Below are 20,534 nucleotides of genomic sequence, written 5' to 3' on the forward strand. Positions count from 1 at the left end.
TATTGATTCTATTATAAATCTTCTAATTCTATTCATTTCATATACATGCATACCCTAAATTATAAAGAGCATTTTTCCAAACGTTATATTGCTTGGAAGGATATTCATAAAAAGACATTCCTAAAAATCACTTGCCAGCTCTCCTGACTCCCTTCTTGAGATTTACAGTCTCAGGAATGGCTCTGACTCTTTTCAAATGTATGCTTTTAAAACCAGTGGGAGCGTCTGAAGGACCCTCAACTCTCTGCAAATGCTAATACTCCCCTGTGCATCCCAAAGAAGCCATACCCACAAGGTCGTAAATTACAGCAGTTTCAGAGTTCCTGTACATTAAATATTAAATGACAAATGTGAACAAGAGAGGTACTGGCTGTGATTTTCCCAGGCACCCTCCCACGTCCAACTGGCCCTCTGTGTTGGAAACTGCCAATATTCTGAAGTATGCCTTGTTGCTATTTTGGCTGCAGGGCGCCTTTCCCAATCTGTGGGGCTCCCATGGGACAGCTCTTCTGCTCCGGGTCCATTTGATAACAGATTTGACAGTTGCTATCATTCAGCGAGGAAGTTTAATAGGGGACACCACTGTGAAGCTGTTGAGTGACAGAAGGGGACGGGAAATCAGCTGACAAACAGGAAGGCAAGCGTCGGCTGCATCTGTGAAAGCTCAATCTTCACTCCTCCTGTGCTGTAGTGAGGGCAACTGAGTACATTCCTCTGCACCCAGCCCCATTTGATTTGTGCAAAGCAAAGCTATTCAATGGGTGTTTCCCAGGTTTTGACCCTGTCAGATACAGTGGAGGGTCCATGGTTGCCCTTGAATACAGGTTTAATGGGTGTTATATAGAAAGATTAATCTGTTGCTTTCCACCTCTGTTCAAAGGACAGAACATTTTTTGTCCTTGCAGATGGCAACCTTGTTTTGACTCTCTGTAGTAATGTAAGGAGGAGAGCACTCATAGGGCAGTTTGTTCAGAAGTCACATTTCATTCAGTTGAGCTTCCACTGGGGCTTTATTCAATAGAGTTTTGTTCAATGGAACAAAAGCATTCTTAGGGCTGCAGAAAAAGAAATATAACCATGTAATACCTTTCATTGAGGCGAACCCCAATGATACAAAGCATTGTATGAGCTTTCAGTATCTGTTGGACTGCAACCATAATCTATCAGATTAGTGGGCAGCTTCCAGATTCACTTTATTATATTTCCATGCTAACCCACACCTGCAGAGGCAGATGTCAAGTGCTGAACTGGGAAGGCTGCAGCCGCTATTTGGAGAACGAACAAGATCTGGCGCTCACCAACCAGCCAATGGCTCTGCCTATTCACCTCCATTGTGATCCCAGCAGCCATTTATACTAGCAAGACTTGGAAGGCTTCAACAAATATCAACGACATTTTCGATGTCTTCCAACAGAAGTGCCTACACTGAATCCTGAAGATCTGATATTATTATTATTATTGTAGATTTCAGAGCTGCCAGATCTTTAGCTGGATGTTGGCCTTCATTAAGGTGCTCCGAAGGAGCAGAATGTGCAAATTCCATACCATCGTTGCACACAGAAGACTTTGACTGGCTGGCCATGTCCTTTGCATAGAGAAAAGTCAGATCCCAAACACAGCAATGAGGCGGATACCTCCTGATGCCAAAAAACAGTGAGGATGCCCCCTGGACGAGAACATTCCAGCAAGACCTGAAGGCACTGAATACTGCATGGGAAGAGGCTGAAACACTCGCCCAACACTGGAAATGCTGGAGAGCACTTGTTGCCCAATATGCTACTTAGCATGATGGATTTGATGATGATGATGATGACCCACGAAAGCTTGTTGCACAATATATTTGTTAGTTGCCTGAAACACTTCCTTCTTTGGGCTGCAATAGGTTACCCCTCTGCTACTTTTTCTGGTGCCTGGAATGCCAATTGTCTGGGGGGGGGGGGGAGTGTCCTGTCCTTTTTGAAAGAGGCTTAATTGGATATTATTTACCAGGTTATTTAGTTCTGTGCAATCTGACATTCTTCCCACTGTAGAACAGCAAAAGGATAGCTCTTTCTAGACCTTCTTCATCATTCGTCCTTTGCCCTTTGCTGTTTCCCAATTTCTTCCTTCCCCTTTTTATATCCTGTCTTGCAGCTACTAGTTGCTTTTGATCAAACATTTGCCCCCATCCCTGTGTGTTTCCACTTGGTGCTCTGTGTCCCCCTTGGCCCGTAGGTACCCCACCCACCTGATCCATTCTTTTCCCTGCCTCCAACCATAAATTTCTGCTTCCTCTCATTGTCTCTCCCCACTGCAAGACTGGTTGTGATTTAGGTGAACTACAATCCAATACAAACATAAAACCGTAACCTTTAGGTGCATTTAATTGGTAGTAAATTTGAAGGAAAATGTTGAAACTTCTTTCAGTTAAACATGCATGAGCTTGGGTTCACCTGAGTTCATTGAAACTGGAAGGCTTAATTTTGCATTCCAGCCACGCCCTAAAGACACGTTTTATACCCTGGGGTGCTAGTAAATGTTTTTGGAAATAGTTTGCAAAGTGTGCCTGTCTTGTATCTGAAACAGTGAGCCGAGTTACAAAAGCTCACGACAGAATAATTGGACTTCTTTTTTTCTAATTTGCTGCATTGTTTGCTACGTGCGTTACCTTGATGGGAAAAGAAGTGTACCATACCAAGTGGTTATACCAAAATAAATAGCCAGATAGCCAACCTTTCCTTGAGTTATGAAAACAATGGTTTCCTGATTATTTTGGAAGTTGCAAGAGTGGAGGCGCAGCAAAATGGGCAGCTGCACACCTCGACCTGTACTCTGGTCAGTATTTGTTTTGGGGTTTTTTTTGGGGGGGGGTGTCTCTTGCTTGAGGCAGGAGTGGAATTAGTGATAAGAATATTATAATGTTTTCAGCCATTGGGAAATATATTTAATCACACCATTTATATTAGAAGTAACTCACAGGGCACCAAGCACTTCAGAAACTTATTTTAGTTAGGCCCCTTCCGCACACGCAAAATAATGTGTTTTCAAACCACTTTCACAACTGTTTGCAAGTGGATTTTGCCATTCCGCACAGCTTCAAAGAGCATTGAAAGCAGTTTGAAAGTGCATTATTCTGCATGTGCGGAATGAGCCTTAGAGAAACGAAACTGAAGAGGCCCACCTCGAAGGGATACTAAACTTCTCAGAAAAGACTGGGATTTTGGGTAGGGCCTCACACACAAATAGATAAGGGAACAGGCAGAAGCTTACAAAAACACAGATAAAGACAGAATAAAAACTTAGTTGATATGGTAACCGTTAGTTGTTATAGAAGCCTTATGTAATATGTTTTTTACTTAAGTCTTGACCAAATATAGAAATGCAAGGTGGGTTCAGGGTGGCGAAATCAAATGTTAATGCAGTGACCAACCTCTACGTCCTCTAAGTCCAACCAATGGACAGGGAACAGGGAGGGATTTTTGTGAAAGTATAAAATTAGATACGCAGATACCTGAGCCTTTGAACCTCCTTGCTGGCTGACAGAGGAGCGTTCCCGAGCTGCACAGAACTCAAAAGAACAATAAAATCTTGAGAACTGAGAAATCTCTATGGAACTGGTTTATTAACCTGGCAGAGCGAGCTTTGCTCTGTGCTTACATTAGGGGTCCCCTGCCAAGGCCCACTCCGCCAAAAAGGGACTTGCAGATAACCCTCAGAGATTCCCGGACCTCCTGTTTCAGCCCTCTTTTTTTAATGAGAATTTTTATTTATTTTACACATCTAAATAACACATACATAGAAAGATAAAGAAAAGATCCTGATCTAGTCCTCTTCCCCCTATAATAATACTATATGAAAAAAAACATACACAAAGACCTATGCACAAACATATATATACACTTCCAGCTATCTCACTAAGAATCCAAGCATAAATCTAACTCCGTGCTTATAAGTAATATCTACATTTTTCACTTTTAGTCCTTCTTATAAAGTTGTCTTAATCCAACACACTGTTTTCATTTAAGTCTCGAATCCTGCCATTGTTTCTCTATATATGTTTTCAATAAGTAGTCCGCAAAGGAAATCCTGTTTCAGCGCTTTGAGTGAGCAGAAAGAACAGCAACGACTGTTCACCTCACCCTCCCCTCTGGCTACTAGTGGCCACTGGGTTACAAAGCAGAGAAGATTGTCAAGGAAGTGGGTGTACTATGCTCAGGGAGGGGACGCCAGTAAGAAACCCTTGTTTTAGGGCACTATCCTGTCAGGATAAGATATCTCTTGCAGGAAGGAATCCCACTTCAAAATAGGATTGCTACTCTGCATTTCAACAGGGACTGTACAAGAGACCTACCCAGTGGAATTGTGCTTTCAGTGCTCGTTTTTCATCTAAGGAGGAGAATGAAAATGTGTTATATCTTTCCCTTCTCCTGCCCTCAAACAAAATCCCAGATGGTGGGAGGAAGTATTGAAAATGTATTGCCTCCCACTTCGAAAGGAATGGACTCCCCTTCCCCATAACCAAAAGCCAGACCCTATCTGGCAAATGAGCAACATTTGGGTAATATGTCACTCTTCTTCACTTACTTAAGGAGGAGTGGGAGCGCGGTTAATGCATTTTAAAGGGGGAAGAGGTTGGGGAAGAGGTTTATGGTCCCCAACATCTCTCCCAACCCTGAAATATTACAGGCCTTTAATTAATAGTAATAACCAAGCGGCGTCGAATTGCAAGCCACTTATAGTGAACCCTCATGGGATTTTCACGGCAAGAGATAAAACAGAAATGGCTTGCCGTGGCCTCTAACTAGCAACCCCATTTTCCTTGGTGATCTAGCCACATCTTAACTCAAGCCAACCTAGCAGAATTCGGGCTAGTCTGGGTTATTCAGGCTGGTCTTTAACTAATCGGCGTGTTAAGGCATTTGTTAGTTTCCAAGTTTCCATACGCTCTAATGCTGCACCCAGAACCAAAATATGCATGGGTTAGGGTGATGCAAATATAGGATGGGCCGGTTCAGTTCCGGGGAAAGTAAACAGGTTTGCAGCTGCAGTTTTGGAGGTTCTTTTATTGTTTGCAGTCTTTTGTGTTGTCAGCCCTCCACATATCTCCAGGCATGTTTTCAATCCATGTCTCCACTGCTCCTTGAAATGTCGTGCCGAACAAATGTCAGGTTGTTGCTGCAACATTGTTTTACTGCACAAATAAGCTACAATTACCAGGAATACCCCCCTGAAAGCATAAGTAGTTGGTATGTTGTCTGTATCTAATGTGACACAGCATGTCTTTCCGTGGTTGTGTTTATTCTTGGCTTTTGTAACTCTATCTGCCTCTTTGAATGGAATGACGTTTCCTTGAGGTTTGCACGTAACCGTCAGCGCTTTGTTCTAGCCTGTTACGGCAGGGAGAGAAGTCCTGCTTGCTATAGAACTACACCTGTCATGCACCTACACTTCCTCCAATGCTCTCCAAGGAAGATTGGCTTCCTGGTTTTTATCTTTAGGCAAAACATAATGTCACAAGAAGCAAGATTGTTATTTATTTACTTCCTTTATCCCTTTCTCAGCATTGGGGACCCAGCAGTTTACATCCTCCTCCTTTCCTCCATTGTATCCTCACAACAACCGTGTGAGGTAGTTTAGGCTCAGGGAGATTGACTGCCCTGAGGTCTCTTGGCAAGCTTCTATGGTACAGCGGGAGTGTGATTCTCAGCCTCCCAGATTCCAGTTTGATGCTCTAAACACACAATGCAATGTTGGCCTGGATTACAAGAACCACTTGCAGGATTAGCCAAGTATGTGAGTAGACAACGAAGGCACACGGATTCATTTTAGTGGTCTCAATTCAAAAATCTCATAAGAACATAAGAAAGAGCCTGCTGGATCAGACCAGAGTCCATCTAGTCCAGCACTCTGCTACTCGCAGTGGCTCACCAGATGCCTTTGGGAGTTCACATGCAGATTGTGAAAGCAATGGCCTTCTGCTGTTGCTCCCGAGCCCCTGGTTTGCTAAGGCATCTCAAATTGATTTTTTCTCTCTTTGAACAATGTGTCTTTTAAAACTGGAGGTGGTAGCGACATATGGAAAGCTTGGGAGCTGGCAGTTGTAATTAGATATATCCAAATTCATTCAGATACATCCAAACCACCACTGGCTCCCCAATTGCCACTAATGAGCAAGATTCGGCTGTAACGTGGTCAGAACTCCCTGGTCAGTTGGTAAATGAAATATCAATCTGGTAGCAATTCCCTTGCTGCAGGAAAACACTAGTGTGACACTTGGGTTTGCCGTAGTGCTGTCTGGCCATCACTTATGGGAGTACACACATCTTTATTTCACACCATCTGGGAAACAGGCCTAGTTCAAGTTTTCCAGAAGCCATTGTTCAAAGGTAAGTAGTGTACAGGCATATGCTGTGGAGGGAAATTAAAATGTCTCTGGGACAAGCTGAGCGGAGTGGTTGCTCTAAAGCCAGCACCATGGGAGTTTATTTATTTATTTATAATTGATTTTATATACCGCCCCTCCCCTGAAGGGCTCTGGAGTTGCTCAGCTCAGTCCCGGTCGGTGAAATCGATGCCTCCTTGTGTGCCACCATCAGTGGTACACAGGTGAGTGAGCACCCACCAGGGACACAGGTAAGGGGAGGGGTTTCTCGGTTTCAAATCCCCCCCATCACATGTTCGGCTTGCTTGAAACAACGCATGGAATGGAACAGCCAGAAAGTCCTCAGTCACCAAACCCACCCCATAAAAAATCTATACCTACGTCACTGGCACCCACAATGGACAAAGGAGGCCAAGTCTGAACTGAATAGCCCCTGAAGCGCTGACAAGACTTGGATGATCCTCTTAAGCTGCCAGCCACAGATGCAGGCGAAACGTCAGGAGAAAATGCTACTGGAACATGGCCATACAGCTCGGAAAACCAGCAACACTCTAATGCAGCCATTCTCAACCAGGGTTCCGTGGTACCCTGGGGTGCCGTGAGCATGTCCCGGGGTACCGCGGCAACACCACCGCCCGCCCCCCGCATTTTTGTGGTGTCTCCCACCGGCGCCAGCAAGGACATGGAGCTGGCCCATGGGGCAGGGCCTGCCACAAGGTCAGCAGCCACCCCCCCCCAGTGCTTCCCTTCACCCTGGGAGGGGAAGGTGGGGGGTGTGGCAAGCAGAGGCAATGGGAGGGGAAGGTGGAGGGTGGCGGCAGGGGTACCGTGAGATATGAAGAGTTGGGAAACACTGCTCTAATGTAAGAAAGAGTTACAGCGGAGCGCAGATGCCCAAAGGTCAGTGTCAGAAAGAGCAAAGCCACCCGGCGTTCTCCTCCCTGGAACCACAGAAACATCCTGCTTCCCATCATGGAGTGTCAGGGGTCAGCCTGTGAAAGGAAAAAAGGAAGATGACAGCGAGAATGTTCCATTGGCCCAAGAGTTACATTTAACAGGCAAGTCTGTATATCTGAAAGCAGTTCCGTTGACATGGATGCACCCCAACCATTTAGATACAATCACTGATGGGAGTTGCAATGCAATGCAAAGCCTTTATTGGCATACATGATGGGAGCTATATGGCCATGGTCTGGGTTCTTCCAGTCATCAGGCGCCATTCCTCACACCCACCTTCCTCCGCCCCCCTTTACGGAGCCCCTTCCCTCCATTCCTCTTCGCCCACCCCGGGGGCTTGGTCAGGGTTTGACCTCGCCTTGGAAACCAGGAGAGGGCGGAGGAGGCCGGTGCCCGCCCTGTTGGTTCCTGCCAACTCGCAGCTGCCGCCGCCGCTCCGGGGGCGCCCCAGCCAGGCGAGGGAGGGGCCGCGGCGGAGATGCTGCCAGCGGCGTCCAAGTAAAGCAAGAAGCCGCGCCCGGCCAGGCGGAGACCTCGGGAGAGCCCCTCCGCGCCCGCAGTCACCCCCAACCAGCCACGATGGAGGACGCCGACTACGAGAACGGGTGAGTTGGGAAGCGAAGCCGAGCTGGGGACTGAGATTGGAGCTGCCTTGCTGGGTTCAGGGGGCGTGCGGAAGGGGGCGAAACCCCCGGGTTCTCTTCTTCTCCGGCAAAGTTGGTCTCTGCGCATCGAGTGCGACTTCCCGGCGCTGCACAGTTGGCAGACGGACGAGTCCTCTGCGATGCGCCAGATCCCGTGAGGAGGCTCTCCAGATTCTGTTTTTGCAGTTGTGCTCCGAATAAGGGTGGAGGCTGCCAAAGGGATCTTCGGGAGAGAGGCGAGGGGAGGGAGGCTTCGCCTTTTCTTTGCAACCCGTCTCTGGTTCAAAACCGGCCGTCCAAAACTGTGGACAGGGACTGGCGGTGCAACTCGGAGAGGAGGAGCGCCGTGCAGGATTGCACGATCCGTACTCGCGCCGCTTTAACACATTGCGCGCCGAAATTGGGACCCCCCCCCCCAATTGTGCATATGGTCTCAGTTCCTGACCTCCCTACTTTAGTGTGAGCCTCTGCATAGAGCCTGCACGTCTAATGTGCACTCCCCCCCCGCCAATATTTTAGTTGTAGCTTATCACATTAAAACAGAATTATCGTCTAATTCACTTGTGCTATTCTTTGTTCAGTTTCAAATAGTCTGGGAGGTACCCCACCCAAGCCCTGTGGTTTTAGTTCTTGTGCCCGCCTCCAGCCTATATCTGTTACAACAACACCAAGGAGACGTTATTTGTTCCGCACTGCAAACTCTGGCGGGAATTATTTTTGTAACTGTCCCTACTTCCTGGTGTTTTCCAACGACGCAAGGAAAAAAAAATCTAACTAAACAGATCTATAACCAATAGTGCCACAAAGAAACAAATCTTGAAGATGCCAGCCAGAGATGTGGATGAAACATTGGGAACAAAAACTACCTGACCATGGCCACACAGCCTGGAAAACCCACAACAGCCCCTAAACCGATGTAATATCTAACAGTTTGTGTCAAGAGAACTGTCCTTAAAAAAACAACAACAAAAAACTGGGGATTCCCCAAGCGTTTTAAGAAGGCGAATTGGCATTCTGTGCTAAACCCCAAAATTAACATTCTTCAGCCACTTCAACCCGCCAATCGAAGAACCCTTAGTTTACTCCTTTCACCTGCATTGTAGTATTTGTAAAAATGTTTGTAAAATGTGCCTCAATGCTAATTATTTTGCACAATGCTAATTATTTCCTGTTCAAAGTGAGAAACTTGTTATGCCTAAAATGCACTACTTCCATTCTTACATTCCGAGTTAGTGAACACTGTTTATGTGTATAATGAGCAATTAAACAAAATTTGGATTGTCTTCCTCTGTTATTTCACGAAGACTGCATACTTTAAAATACTTTCTTGGTAGTAAAGTCCATTGAACAACATGGGATTTCCTTTGACCATAACTCCTTAGGATTGGTCTTAAGAACCCAGCCAAATCTGCCCAGTTTTTTCGTTTCATTCCCCCCAATTTACTTTAAAACGAAAATGTACAATTCCCCCTCCAAAACTGATGCCCTCTCCCTTAACAGGTTAGCACAGTGTGCTCACTCTGTAGTTCACAGGTACCCCATTTGTAATTACCATCAATTTGATAGAACTGAAATTACCCAGTTCTTATCAGAGTAAAAGCCCAACAGAGGCTCATTCCGCACATGCAGAATAATGCACTTTCAAACTGCTTTCAGTGGTCTTTGAAGCTGTGCGGAATAGCAAAATCCACTTGCAAACAGTTGTGAAAGTGGCTTGAAAATGCATTATTTTGCATGTGTGGAAGGGGCCAGAGTTTAAAAAGGAATGATACTTTATTAGGATTCTAGTTATAAAAAAAATTAGGCTACAAAATATATACAACAAAAAGAGGAAGACTAAAACAAATAATGTGCAAAAATGCACATGCTTACATAGTAACAAACAGCAAAACAGCATCAACAACAAAGCATAAGGAGAAAAGAGTGGCCAGGGTAATAAGGTAAAGGGTAAAAGAAAAGGGAAGAGTAAGAAGCATACAAAACTTCACCATTATATGCAAAAAAGAAAGGTGACCCCAATGAACCCATTAGCAGCTCATCTGCCCTGCATTAACAGAAACAACCAAGTAAATGCAGCTATCTTATTCCTGCAGGGACTTCTGAAAGGTTCACTAGGAATGCCAAATATTCTAGCACAACCAAAAGAGCCACGTTTACTCCCATCCTTGATATGAGGCCTACACTTCAGGGAGGCTCACAACTTACTTATTCCTCTGGCAGTGGCTGTTTCAAAGTGGAATCCACCTGCCAACCACAAACCCCACTTCTGAAACATGGGGTAGGTGCTGCATTGGGAATGGTGCTCAGAAGACCCACGAGTGGAACGTCAAGGAACCCCATGTGGCTTCTGGGCCATTTGGCAAGTGTCACTGGCTTAGCCAAACAGTTTAGTGGACAGACCTCTAAATTGGGATTTTGGTAACCTGACAGTCTAATTGTGCAAGGAGAGTTTGGGAAGATATGCAAAAAGGAAGATTTCTGGTTTATTCTTGTATGTTTATCTGTGCATGGATTTTGCAACATTTCCCCTGTACAAGTTGAGTTTAGGAGGGGTGGTGCCATGGGAGATCCCTGTATGGGGTAGTGGTTTCAGTGTCAGACTAGGACCAGTGAGGTCAGGGTTCAGACCCCCCCCCTTCTGCCATGATGCTTACTACCCTGTTTCCCCTAATATAAGACATCCCTGAAAAATAAGACATAGTAGAGGTTTTGCTGAAGTGCGAAATATAAGGCATCCCCCGAAAGTAAGACATAGCAAAGTTTTTGTTTGGAAGCATGCCCGACGAACAGAACACAAAAAAAATAAGACATCTCCTGAAAATAAGACATAGCGCATCTTTGGGAGCAAAAATTAATATAAGACACTGTCTTATATTCAGGGAAACACGGAAGGTGATGTTGAACCAGTGGCTATCTTTCAGACTGAGCTACCTCACAGGGTCGCTATGAGAATAAATTAGGGGAGAGAAGGAGACTCCAAGCGCATTAGAAGAAAGGTGGGATAAAAATTTAACCTGGTTCTTCTTCTCTTCCACATGTTCAAAATAATGTACGTAGAAGCCCAGAGAGAGCTCTTTTTAGCTGTTCCTAGTGTATAGAACGAACATATGTGAAGGGTCATATGGGGTCTCAGGAGTAAGTTCCATTCTTGACGTGTATGTATTTTATCTCCCTAGTCTACATACACATGCATATATAGCTTTATTTCAGTGTGTGTATCTTAACCACCTTTATTGAATACAATTTTTTTAAAAACCCTCAGGTACACACATACACAGATACACACAATTATAAAATTTTGTTCTTCAGTAAAATATGATCTCCCAACCATTGTCCAACCCCCCCCCCCCCGCTAATTTAGAAAATAGTGGAAACCTGCTGGAAAATTATTACCATGTCAGAAAGTGAAATTAATCCCTAACTCTCTTCAGAAATAAAAAAATTCAAAAATATCTCATTAAATACAGAGAAAAAGAAACATGAAAATATACTTTTGGTGAGGTATTTTTTAAACTTACATATTCAAGCTATACAAAATACAGTTTCTAACTGGCTTTTTTGCATATTGCCTACAAATCAAAACTCGAAGTTGGTATACTAGAATATTTTATTTTTAGGGAGGGTGTTAATGGCTCCCAGATCTCTGCATATAAATTCCAATTCTGGTTTTTCAGCAAAGAATATCCAATTCAGCAAAGTCAAGTAGTTTAACTAACCAGTCTTTTGGTGAGGGTATTCTCTGATCTTTCCGTGTTTGGGCATATAGCAACCTAGCAGTAGTAACCATATATAATAATATTTTATCATATTTCTGACTTTCCTGTTTGTAACAAATATATCTCAGGTGAAAAGCCAATCTCTACTGGATATGTGCAGTCACATGTGTAAGGTTTCTGTGCACCTTCTAAGACACTAACATAGATTTGGGGATAGAACATGCTATTGTGCTTCTCTCTGTGCTATGATGGTTCATTCTGCCTTTTTAGAATATCTGAAAATGACAAACTGCCTGGTTATAATTGCCAGACAAATCCTTACAATTTGATTCTACGTGTGCTCCTATGAAATTATGGTGCTGATGTTTCTGAAATAAGTTTTTTTATATAGTAATGAAACCTGTTGACTGAATTAACACATTCAATTAAGTAAAGGTGGATACTCAGAAAACCTGAGCAAATGCATCTTCCCCAAGGCATTGTGTTAAATTCATTCCAAATTTCTACCTGGGCATAGAAGAAGAAGAGTTTGGATTTATATCCTACCTTTCTCTCCTATAAGATTCAAATTGGTTTACAAGACCCAATCCCTTCCTTTCCCCACAACAGGTTCCTTGTGAGGTAAGTGGGGCTGAGAGAGTTCTGAAGAACTGTGACTAGCCCAAGGTCACCCAACAGGAATGTAGGAGTGTGGAAACACACCTAGTTCACCAGATAAGCCTCTGCCACTCAGGTGGAGGAGTGGGGAATCAAGCCCAGTTCTCCAGATTAGAATTCACCTGCTCTTAACCACTACACCACACTGGCTCTCAATTGTATCATTGGACTGATCAAAAAAGGTTTGACCATTTGACAGATCAAATGTTGTTTGTGTAGTTTTGACTGTTTATTAGTATATTTACTTCATTTATGCCTCACTTCCTTTCTCCTGGGCACCCAAAGGATCTTGCAACATTCTCCTCTTCTCGATTGTATCCTCACAATAACCCTGTGAGGTAGGTTAGGCTAAGAACGTGTGACTGGCCCATGGTCACCCAACAAACTTATGTGTAGAACCTGGGTCTTCTGGATCCTTGTCCAGACCTGTGGTGTAGTGGTTAAGAGCAGTGGACTCTAACCAGGAGAATTTCTTTTTGATTTCCAACTCCTCCATATGAGTAGTAGACTCTCCAGTAATCTGATGAAGCAGGTTTGTTTCTCCACTCCTCCACATGAAGCCTGCTGGGTGACCTTGGGCAAGTTCTCTCAGAACTCTCTCAGGCCTACCTTCATAAGGTTTCTGCTGTGAGAAAGAGGAGGAAAGGTGCTTTGAGACTCCTTAGGGTTGAGAAAAGCAGAGTGTAAATCCAAACTCCTCCTCTTCTTCTTTCAACCAGTAAACTGTGCTGACTTCGTTAGAACCACCCTCTCCCCCTCATACTGTAACAATCAGCAGGGTTGATATTTACAGTAAAAAATTGGTTAACAATGACTGTGGAACAATGGAAATTAACTATAAAAAAAACCCTGTAAGGCATTGTTATCCCTTTTAACCATATTAGGTAACATGTCTATAAATGTGAACAATTCACTAAGCAGCTTTTTTCCCCCAGTTGGCCTTTATCCTAGAATACAAAGATCAGCGTCTTGTTACAAAATAAAGTACAATATTAAAAGAAGCAAACATGTTTTGAAAGTCAATTTTTAAAGGCATTCATGCTAAGTGAGCAGCATGCCAATTCTTCCTGTTTACAGACATGTGTATGCAGTGCAATAAGTACTCCTAGAACAAGTTTTGTGCTTTCCCTTTTCATTTTTGGCAACATTGTAGTTTTGAATGGAGGCAAAAGAAATCAGATGGATTGCCTTTTTCCTAAATTGTATAGTATAGATTTTGTAAAGAGCAACAACTTTCCGTGTACATTTATCTAGATCAGGGGTCTGCAACCTGTGGCTCTCCAGATGTTCATGGACTACAATTCCCATCAGCCCCTGCCAGCTTGGCCAGTCTTTACTTTTAAAAAACAGTGTTGCTTATTATTACATATCCACATAGAAAAAGAAAAAAATATATACCTACCTATATAAACAAGGAACATACACACAGGACAAAATAATCTACTGTGAATCATCAGGAGCAGATAGGTAGATCTTGTCACTTTATTTAATGTGGCAGAATGTAATAAGCAGTATCCAGTGTGTATTTATCTTTTTAATTGCCCATTTGGATTCTCTGATAATCTGTTAGTCTTATCAGTAAAAGCAGTACAACAGATTTTATCAAACCATTTATTTATTGAATCCTGCTATTATCATCTTGCAGTAGTGAACAAACTTAAAACCCACATAGCCTTTCTGATTGGTTGGTGTATTCTTCCCCAAATATGTTTTGATTATCGATTAATAGCCTTTACCTAGTAACACAGTTCTGAATAGTTAAGTATACTATTGTGTTCAGAAGATGGGGCAGCAATTTCTGCTGATACCTCTCATTACAGAACCGCACTTTAGTGAACAAAAATTGAGAGCTTTGAATGGACTTAAGCATAAGAACATAAGAACAAGCCAGCTGGATCAGACCAAAGTCCATCTAGTCCAGCTCTCTGCTACTCGCAGTGGCCCACCAGGTGCCTTTGGGAGCTCACATGTAGGATGTGAACGCAATGGCCTTCTGCAGCTGTTGCTCCCGATCACCTGGTCTGTTAAGGCATTTGCAATCTCAGATCAAAGAGGATCAAGATTGGTAACCATAAATCAACTTCTCCTCCATAAATCTGTCCAAGCCCCTTTTAAAGCTATCCAGGTTAGTGGCCATCACCACCTCCTGTGGCAGCATATTCCAAACACCAATCACACGTTGCGTGAAGAAGTGTTTCCTTTTATTAGTCCTAATTCTTCCCCCCAGCATTTTCAATGAATGTCCCCTGGTTCTAGTATTGTGAGAAAGAGAGAAAAATGTCTCTCTGTCAACATTTTCTACCCCATGCATAATTTTGTAGACTTCAATCATATCCCCCCTCAGCCGCCTCCTCTCCAAACTAAAGAGTCCCAAACGCTGCAGCCTCTCCTCATAGGGAAGGTGCTCCAGTCCCTCAATCATCCTTGTAAGCAGGGAAGGGAAACTAGAAAGTTTATCTTCATGAGTCCCCTCCATGAGCAGGTATCAGTAGAGACAAGTCAGTATCTAATTTGTATTTGGCCAGTTGGTGCTATTTAAATATTTTCTATTTCTGTTTGTTTCGATTACTTACATTGATTCCATGTCCTTTACCATAGTCTCAGGTTTCTTCTAACACACCTGTCCGTGTTCTTTGTTGCTTTTGTCTGGAATATTTGCTCCACCCTGCCTTTCAGACTGAAACAAGAACATCCACGCAACATTCTCCTCCCAACTGTTCCGCTTCCACAGTTTCTCCTGGTTTGCCCTGGTGTTTCCCAAACCTATTTTGCTTTGATCTTTCTTGAACAATCGCAAGTGAGTTGATCCTCTACATCACAGGTGTCAAACTCACGTCCCTCCAGATGTTATGGACTACAGTTCCCATCATCCCCTGCCACCTATGCTCTACATGGACAGGATGGTGCAGATTTCATAAGAACATAAGAAAGAGCCTGCTGGACCAGACCAGAGTCCATCTAGTCCAGCACTTTGCTATTCGCAGTGGCCCACCAGGTGCCTTTGGGAGCTCACATACAGGAGGTGAAAACAATGGCCTTCTGCTGCTTCTGTTCCCGAGCACCTGGTCTGTTAAGGCATTTGCAACCTCAGATCAAGAAGGATCAAGACTGGTAGCCATAGATCAACTTCTCCTCTATAAATCTGTCCAAGCCCCTTTTAAAGCTATCCAGGTTAGTGGCCATCACCACCTCCTGTGGCAGCATATTCCAAACACCAATCACACGTTGCGTGAAGAAGTGTTTCCTTTTTTAGTCCTAATTCTCCCCCCCAGCATTTTCAATGAATGCCCCCCGGTTCTAGTATTGTGAGTATTTCCAAACCTTCCCACCCATGTTTAATGCCATTTTCCTTCTGGTCCTGGTAAGTTATTGCTCTGGAGAACCACCGGTGAGCAGGAACAAGGAGCCAGACTGTAGCTGATCTCCAAGGCATTGTTGTGGGAGCTACTGGTTGGGATCCCTCAGTAGGAGCCTTAACTGATGTTAGCTCCTCAGTTGCCTTCTCCTATGCCACCACTGGTTGGGGGGATGGAAACAGGAGGAAGCAATGGGTTAGTTGATTTTCATGCTTGGTGTTGCTGGTTAGCTTGAGTGTGAACTGAGTTTGGCCCTTGCAGTGTTGACTCATGAACCACAGCAGCCACTCATCTTGGCTTTCTTCTGGGCCATTTTCGTGGCTTGATTTGTTCCTGTGCACCATCTGGCCAGCCAGCTTTGTGCTTTCTTCATCTTTGCCTCTGCACTTGGCAGTCTAGAGTTGCATCTTAACAATGCAATCCTCACCCGATTGTCACTCCCTGTTAACTTCAGTAGATTTGCAGAGGAATATTGGCGAAACATTTGTACTCTTTGTGGAAATATTTTGAGAAAGCACCAACACGGTCAGATTTCTAGAACCTGGAAGGTACGCAAATTCTGCGTAAATATTATCCAGCACTTCTAAGATTGTTTCCATAGAGACTTTATGAGTTCAAAGAACAAACCAGGACCAATAGAATTCGTTTTGAATTAGTTTTTAATACCTTCTGCAGCCCTGAATTCCAGGGAGCTCAGAGTTGATTCTGATTTGGCAGCTTTTAATGGGAACAAAAACACCCTGGCTTGTGGTTGTTTGTTATTCATGCAGGAAGTCTGAGGCCCGTTCTGAACAGGCCAGTAAACACGGTTTAAGGATGGTAAAAACCTGTGGGGGGACGGGACTTCACATGGATCCCGCCCCTCAAGTGAGTCTGTCCCCCAAACCGTGTTTTTTGAGAATCACGCTATTTGCGAGTCTTTTGAAAAATCCCGGGTTGCAGCCACTTGTGCTTGAACGGGGCTCCGCTTTCCTTTTTTTTAAAAAAAAAAATCCCAGCTTACATCTGCGTAGCCATGCAAGTGCAAATGGTTGTGTCATGGTATCGTGAGACATCATCATGGCTGTTGGGGTTCATTTGTGCATGCCTGCATAGCTACACATCGGTGAGAGGTAAATAAAAAAACTAGATGTATCTCCATGTAAAGGCATGACAGCAACCCGCAGTGTTTCCGTGTGGGGTCCAGTCCTGCCTGCACCGATGCATGTGAACATGAAAACAGGAAAGTGGGTTACTTTATCTCAACTGCAGCCCGCTGTACATTTGCTGTGTGGAAAAGGCTTGGGTGTTTACGAGGCAGTAGGTATCTGAATGTAAAGAAAGTCATACCAGCAGGAAGAAACAAGAAAGCAATAATTGAAAGGCTTTGCCCTTGTAAATTCGGCCAGATTGAGTCAATAGCCTTGTTCTTCCCCCCAAATGAATCTGTTTGAGGTGCCCTGTTCTTGGCTAGGACAGAGTGGGGGAGACACAAGCCTGTTTCAACAGTTCTTATAATAGGTTTATTACTGGAGAGAAACAAGACCCTAGCTCCTCCCTTGGGTCTATCTAAGTCAGAGTACATGCTTATCTTGAGCTGGTTTGAAGCTGCAGATTGTGTTTTCTCTTGGCTGCTTTCAAGATAGTCCACTGTGTCTTGCTTCCTTTCAGTTCTTTTGGTAGTTCTAACTTTTTAAAACTTGACTTGTGCTCTAAAGACCACCATACAGTGGCGTATCTGCCTAGGGCCCCGGGCGCCACTCTTCTGGTCACGTGGGGGTGCAAAATCGGGGCCCCACGTGACCAGGAAGTCCTGCTGTCCCATCCGAGGCACGCAAAAAACAATGAGCACCCTCAACCCCACCCTGAACTCCCCCCTCTTCAGAAGAGACTGCAGGCTGCCAGCTGGGAACCCAAGCCAGCAGGGGGAGCCTGGGGGGGAGGTGGGCACCCTAGACCTTGCCCATGTCCATGGTGACATGGGCAGGGTTGAGGGCAGTGGGGGTGGAGCCTGGGGGCATTAGGGGTGGAGCTAGGGTGTGGGGGGCAGAGCCTGGGGGGCATCCTGGAGACAATTTGTCTCCGGGCGCCATTTGCCCCTGGTACGCTTCTGCCACCATATAATAATATGCTGGGTAAAGAAAGAAAACTGCCTATTGGGAAAATGTCTTAAATTAAGTTCCGCAGGGCCTGTAAGACTGAGTTATTCCGCCGGGCTTTTGGGGAGGCCGGCTGCTGATAGGTGCCCATTAACAACTAAGATCCGCTGTTCCCCTCTCAGGGGAGTTGGGGAGCTAGTGGCTGAACGCCATCTGTTTTTTAACTGATTATAAATTAAGAGCGCTGCTTTTAACTGACATGAATTTTTAGTATTCTATTTTGTTATCCGCTTGTTTATATTGTGATGTAAACCGCCCTGAGCCCTTTGGGGGAGGGCGGTATAAAAGTGGAACAAATAAATAAATAAATAAATAAAATAAATAAAGGGACAGGGGCTAACTACAATCCCTCCATTAGAAGACTTAACAATGAAGTAAAACCATGCTAACTTTGGGGAAACTGAAGGTTAAAGGGGAAATAACAAAAGCCTCTGTGGGGGCATGACAAGCCCCACTCCCTTCCCAGATTCAGCAGTGGCGTAGGAGGTTAAGAGCTCATGTATCTAATCTGGAGGAACTAGGTTTGATTCCCAGCTCTGCCACCTGAGCTGTGGAGGCTTATCTGGGGAATACACTCCCACACACGCCAGCTGGGTGACCTTGGGCTAGTCACAGCTTCTTGGAGCTCTCTCAGCCCCACCTACCTCACAGGGTGTTTGTTGTGAGGGGGGGAGGGCAAGGAGATTGTAAGCCCCTTTGAGCCTCCTACAGGAGAGAAAGGGGGGATATAAATCCAAACTCTTCTTCAAACTCTTCTTCATTGCCCTAGGACTGAAGGAGCTAGGGGTACATATGCTAACTATATTTCTTCACTGATTACTGATCCCACTCATTCTGATGATTCAATTGTAATCTCAAAACTTTTAAGTAACCCTGATCCTATACAATGAATGTCTTGCAAATTTTCTTTTGGATATAAGCAAAGGTAAATGATATTTTATGGTGTGTATGTACTGTTTTGTTTTTCTTGTCCTTTTATATTTTGTTACAATTGCATGCCAATAAAGACTTATTCGTTCATTCGAAATAATTGAAAACCCTGTACATGATCTTATCATTGCTGTAAACTTGTTACTGGCTTGTACCTTGTGTTGGCTGTAGGGTGTTGGCTGTAGAGGCATTGCCCAGAGTTGGCAAAGACTGCTTTGCAGGAGTCCCTGCTATGCCATTTTCACCTGGGGAGGAAGTGGGTACACATTTTACTTGAACTTCTGCCAGTTCACACATAGTGTTCAAGAGAAGCCAAGCGTAGAGTGAGACATTTTCACTGATTTAGCTTTTTTGCAATTTCTGGCACTGATTGGGGGTGGGGGGGCAAAGAAGTAATTTGAGCAGGTGCCATTCATTTGGGTCATGGGGCACATTTTGGCCCCTTGCCCCCTTTCCCCTCTGTGCCCAGCCCCTGACCAAACTTCCTCTGCTACTCCCCACGCTGCCACCCCCACAAAACCCTCCAACAAATCTGCCTCCTTGCAAAGAGCCATTAAGGGGAAGTGATGGAGAGGTCGCAGCTTGAAAGCTTGCCCTGGGAGCCAGTTTTGGGTGATGCACCCTTGATTTCTGGAAAATTTAAAGCCTGTTTGGGCTTTGTTTGCTCCAGCCAGGAATAAGTTAGGCAGGAAAGCCTCTGGGGGCCATGGTTTTAAAAGATACTAGCAAGGCACCTGTAGAACAGGAAGTAGCAATTCACTGAATCTGAATTACTTTGTCAAGTTGTAATGAGAAATCTCTTTGAGATAGTCCGCGTAGATTGGATCAGCAGTGCGAAAGAAAAAACCTAAAAGTGAAATGACCTTTTTGCATGCCGACCAAGAATCTGCCAATCGCTACATGGAAAATCCTATGTGGTGAGGGTTCCTAGACTTAGGATCGCTTCCAAATGTGTATTGATAAGTGTCTCAGTGTTTTGCATAGTTCATCAGAGATAGTCAAGCAGATAACTTCCATTAGCATTGAACCTGGTGCAGAAGCTGAAGTTGTTGCTGATGCCTAAATGACTGTCATCTGTTTCAGTAGAAGTTGTTAGAAACTTTTTTTAAAAGTATAAATGCCTTAGTTTCCTAAAAGCAAAATTACAAATAAATCCAGTAGATGATTGAGGGAGGCTGCAAATGGATGTACCGTCTGCTGCCTTAGCAAATATACCTTAGCGTTTGGTATCTGAGAAATGGGGAAGGGGGGGAGTTGAAAATGGAAAGTATAGTAAAGAGAGCCAGCGTGGTGTAGTGGTTAAAAGCAGGTGCACTCTAATCTGGAGAACCGGGTTTGATTTCCCGCTCTGCCACTTGAGCTATGGAGGCTTACCTGGTGAAGTAGATTAGCTTGTGCACTCCAATATATGCCAGCTGGGTGACGTTGGGCTAGTTCTTTGGAGCTCTCTCAGTCCCACCTACCTCACAAGGTGTTATGAGGAAGAAGGGAAAGGAGTTTGTAAGCCCCTTTGAGTCTCCTTACAGGAGAGAAAGGGGGGATATAAATCCAACTCTTCTTCTTCTTAAAGGAAGTGGGAAGTATTCTATTTCTCCACTCAGTAAAATTTGAAACCTTTCTCCAGCTTAAGAGCTGCCTTTGATAGGCTGAAGAGCCATGTATATCGGAGGAAGGCTCCTTAGGCTGAAGAAGAACTCAGACTCTGCTGGGTGGCATGTGACCATGGACTAATAATGGAAAAACACGTGGCCATGGAGTATTCATGGAAAGGAATT

General features: G+C 44.3%; 1 protein-coding gene across 2 annotated transcripts in view; it reads left to right on the forward strand.

Annotated features, from left to right (window-relative positions):
- The first annotated feature begins 7,498 nt into the window (after nt 1-7,498).
- LOC125436802 (stimulated by retinoic acid gene 6 protein-like) overlaps nt 7,499-20,534 on the forward strand; it is a 53,815-nt gene continuing 40,779 nt past the window's right edge. For both annotated transcript variants that reach the window (XM_048504114.1, XM_048504115.1), the window contains exon 1: nt 7,499-7,923. In XM_048504114.1, coding sequence (XP_048360071.1) covers nt 7,529-7,923 — 395 coding nt within the window. In that variant the 5' untranslated portion in view covers nt 7,499-7,528. The remainder of the gene's footprint in view (nt 7,924-20,534) is intronic.

The sequence above is a fragment of the Sphaerodactylus townsendi genome, linkage group LG07 (assembly GCF_021028975.2).
Source record: "Sphaerodactylus townsendi isolate TG3544 linkage group LG07, MPM_Stown_v2.3, whole genome shotgun sequence".
NCBI classification, from domain to species: domain Eukaryota; kingdom Metazoa; phylum Chordata; class Lepidosauria; order Squamata; family Sphaerodactylidae; genus Sphaerodactylus; species Sphaerodactylus townsendi.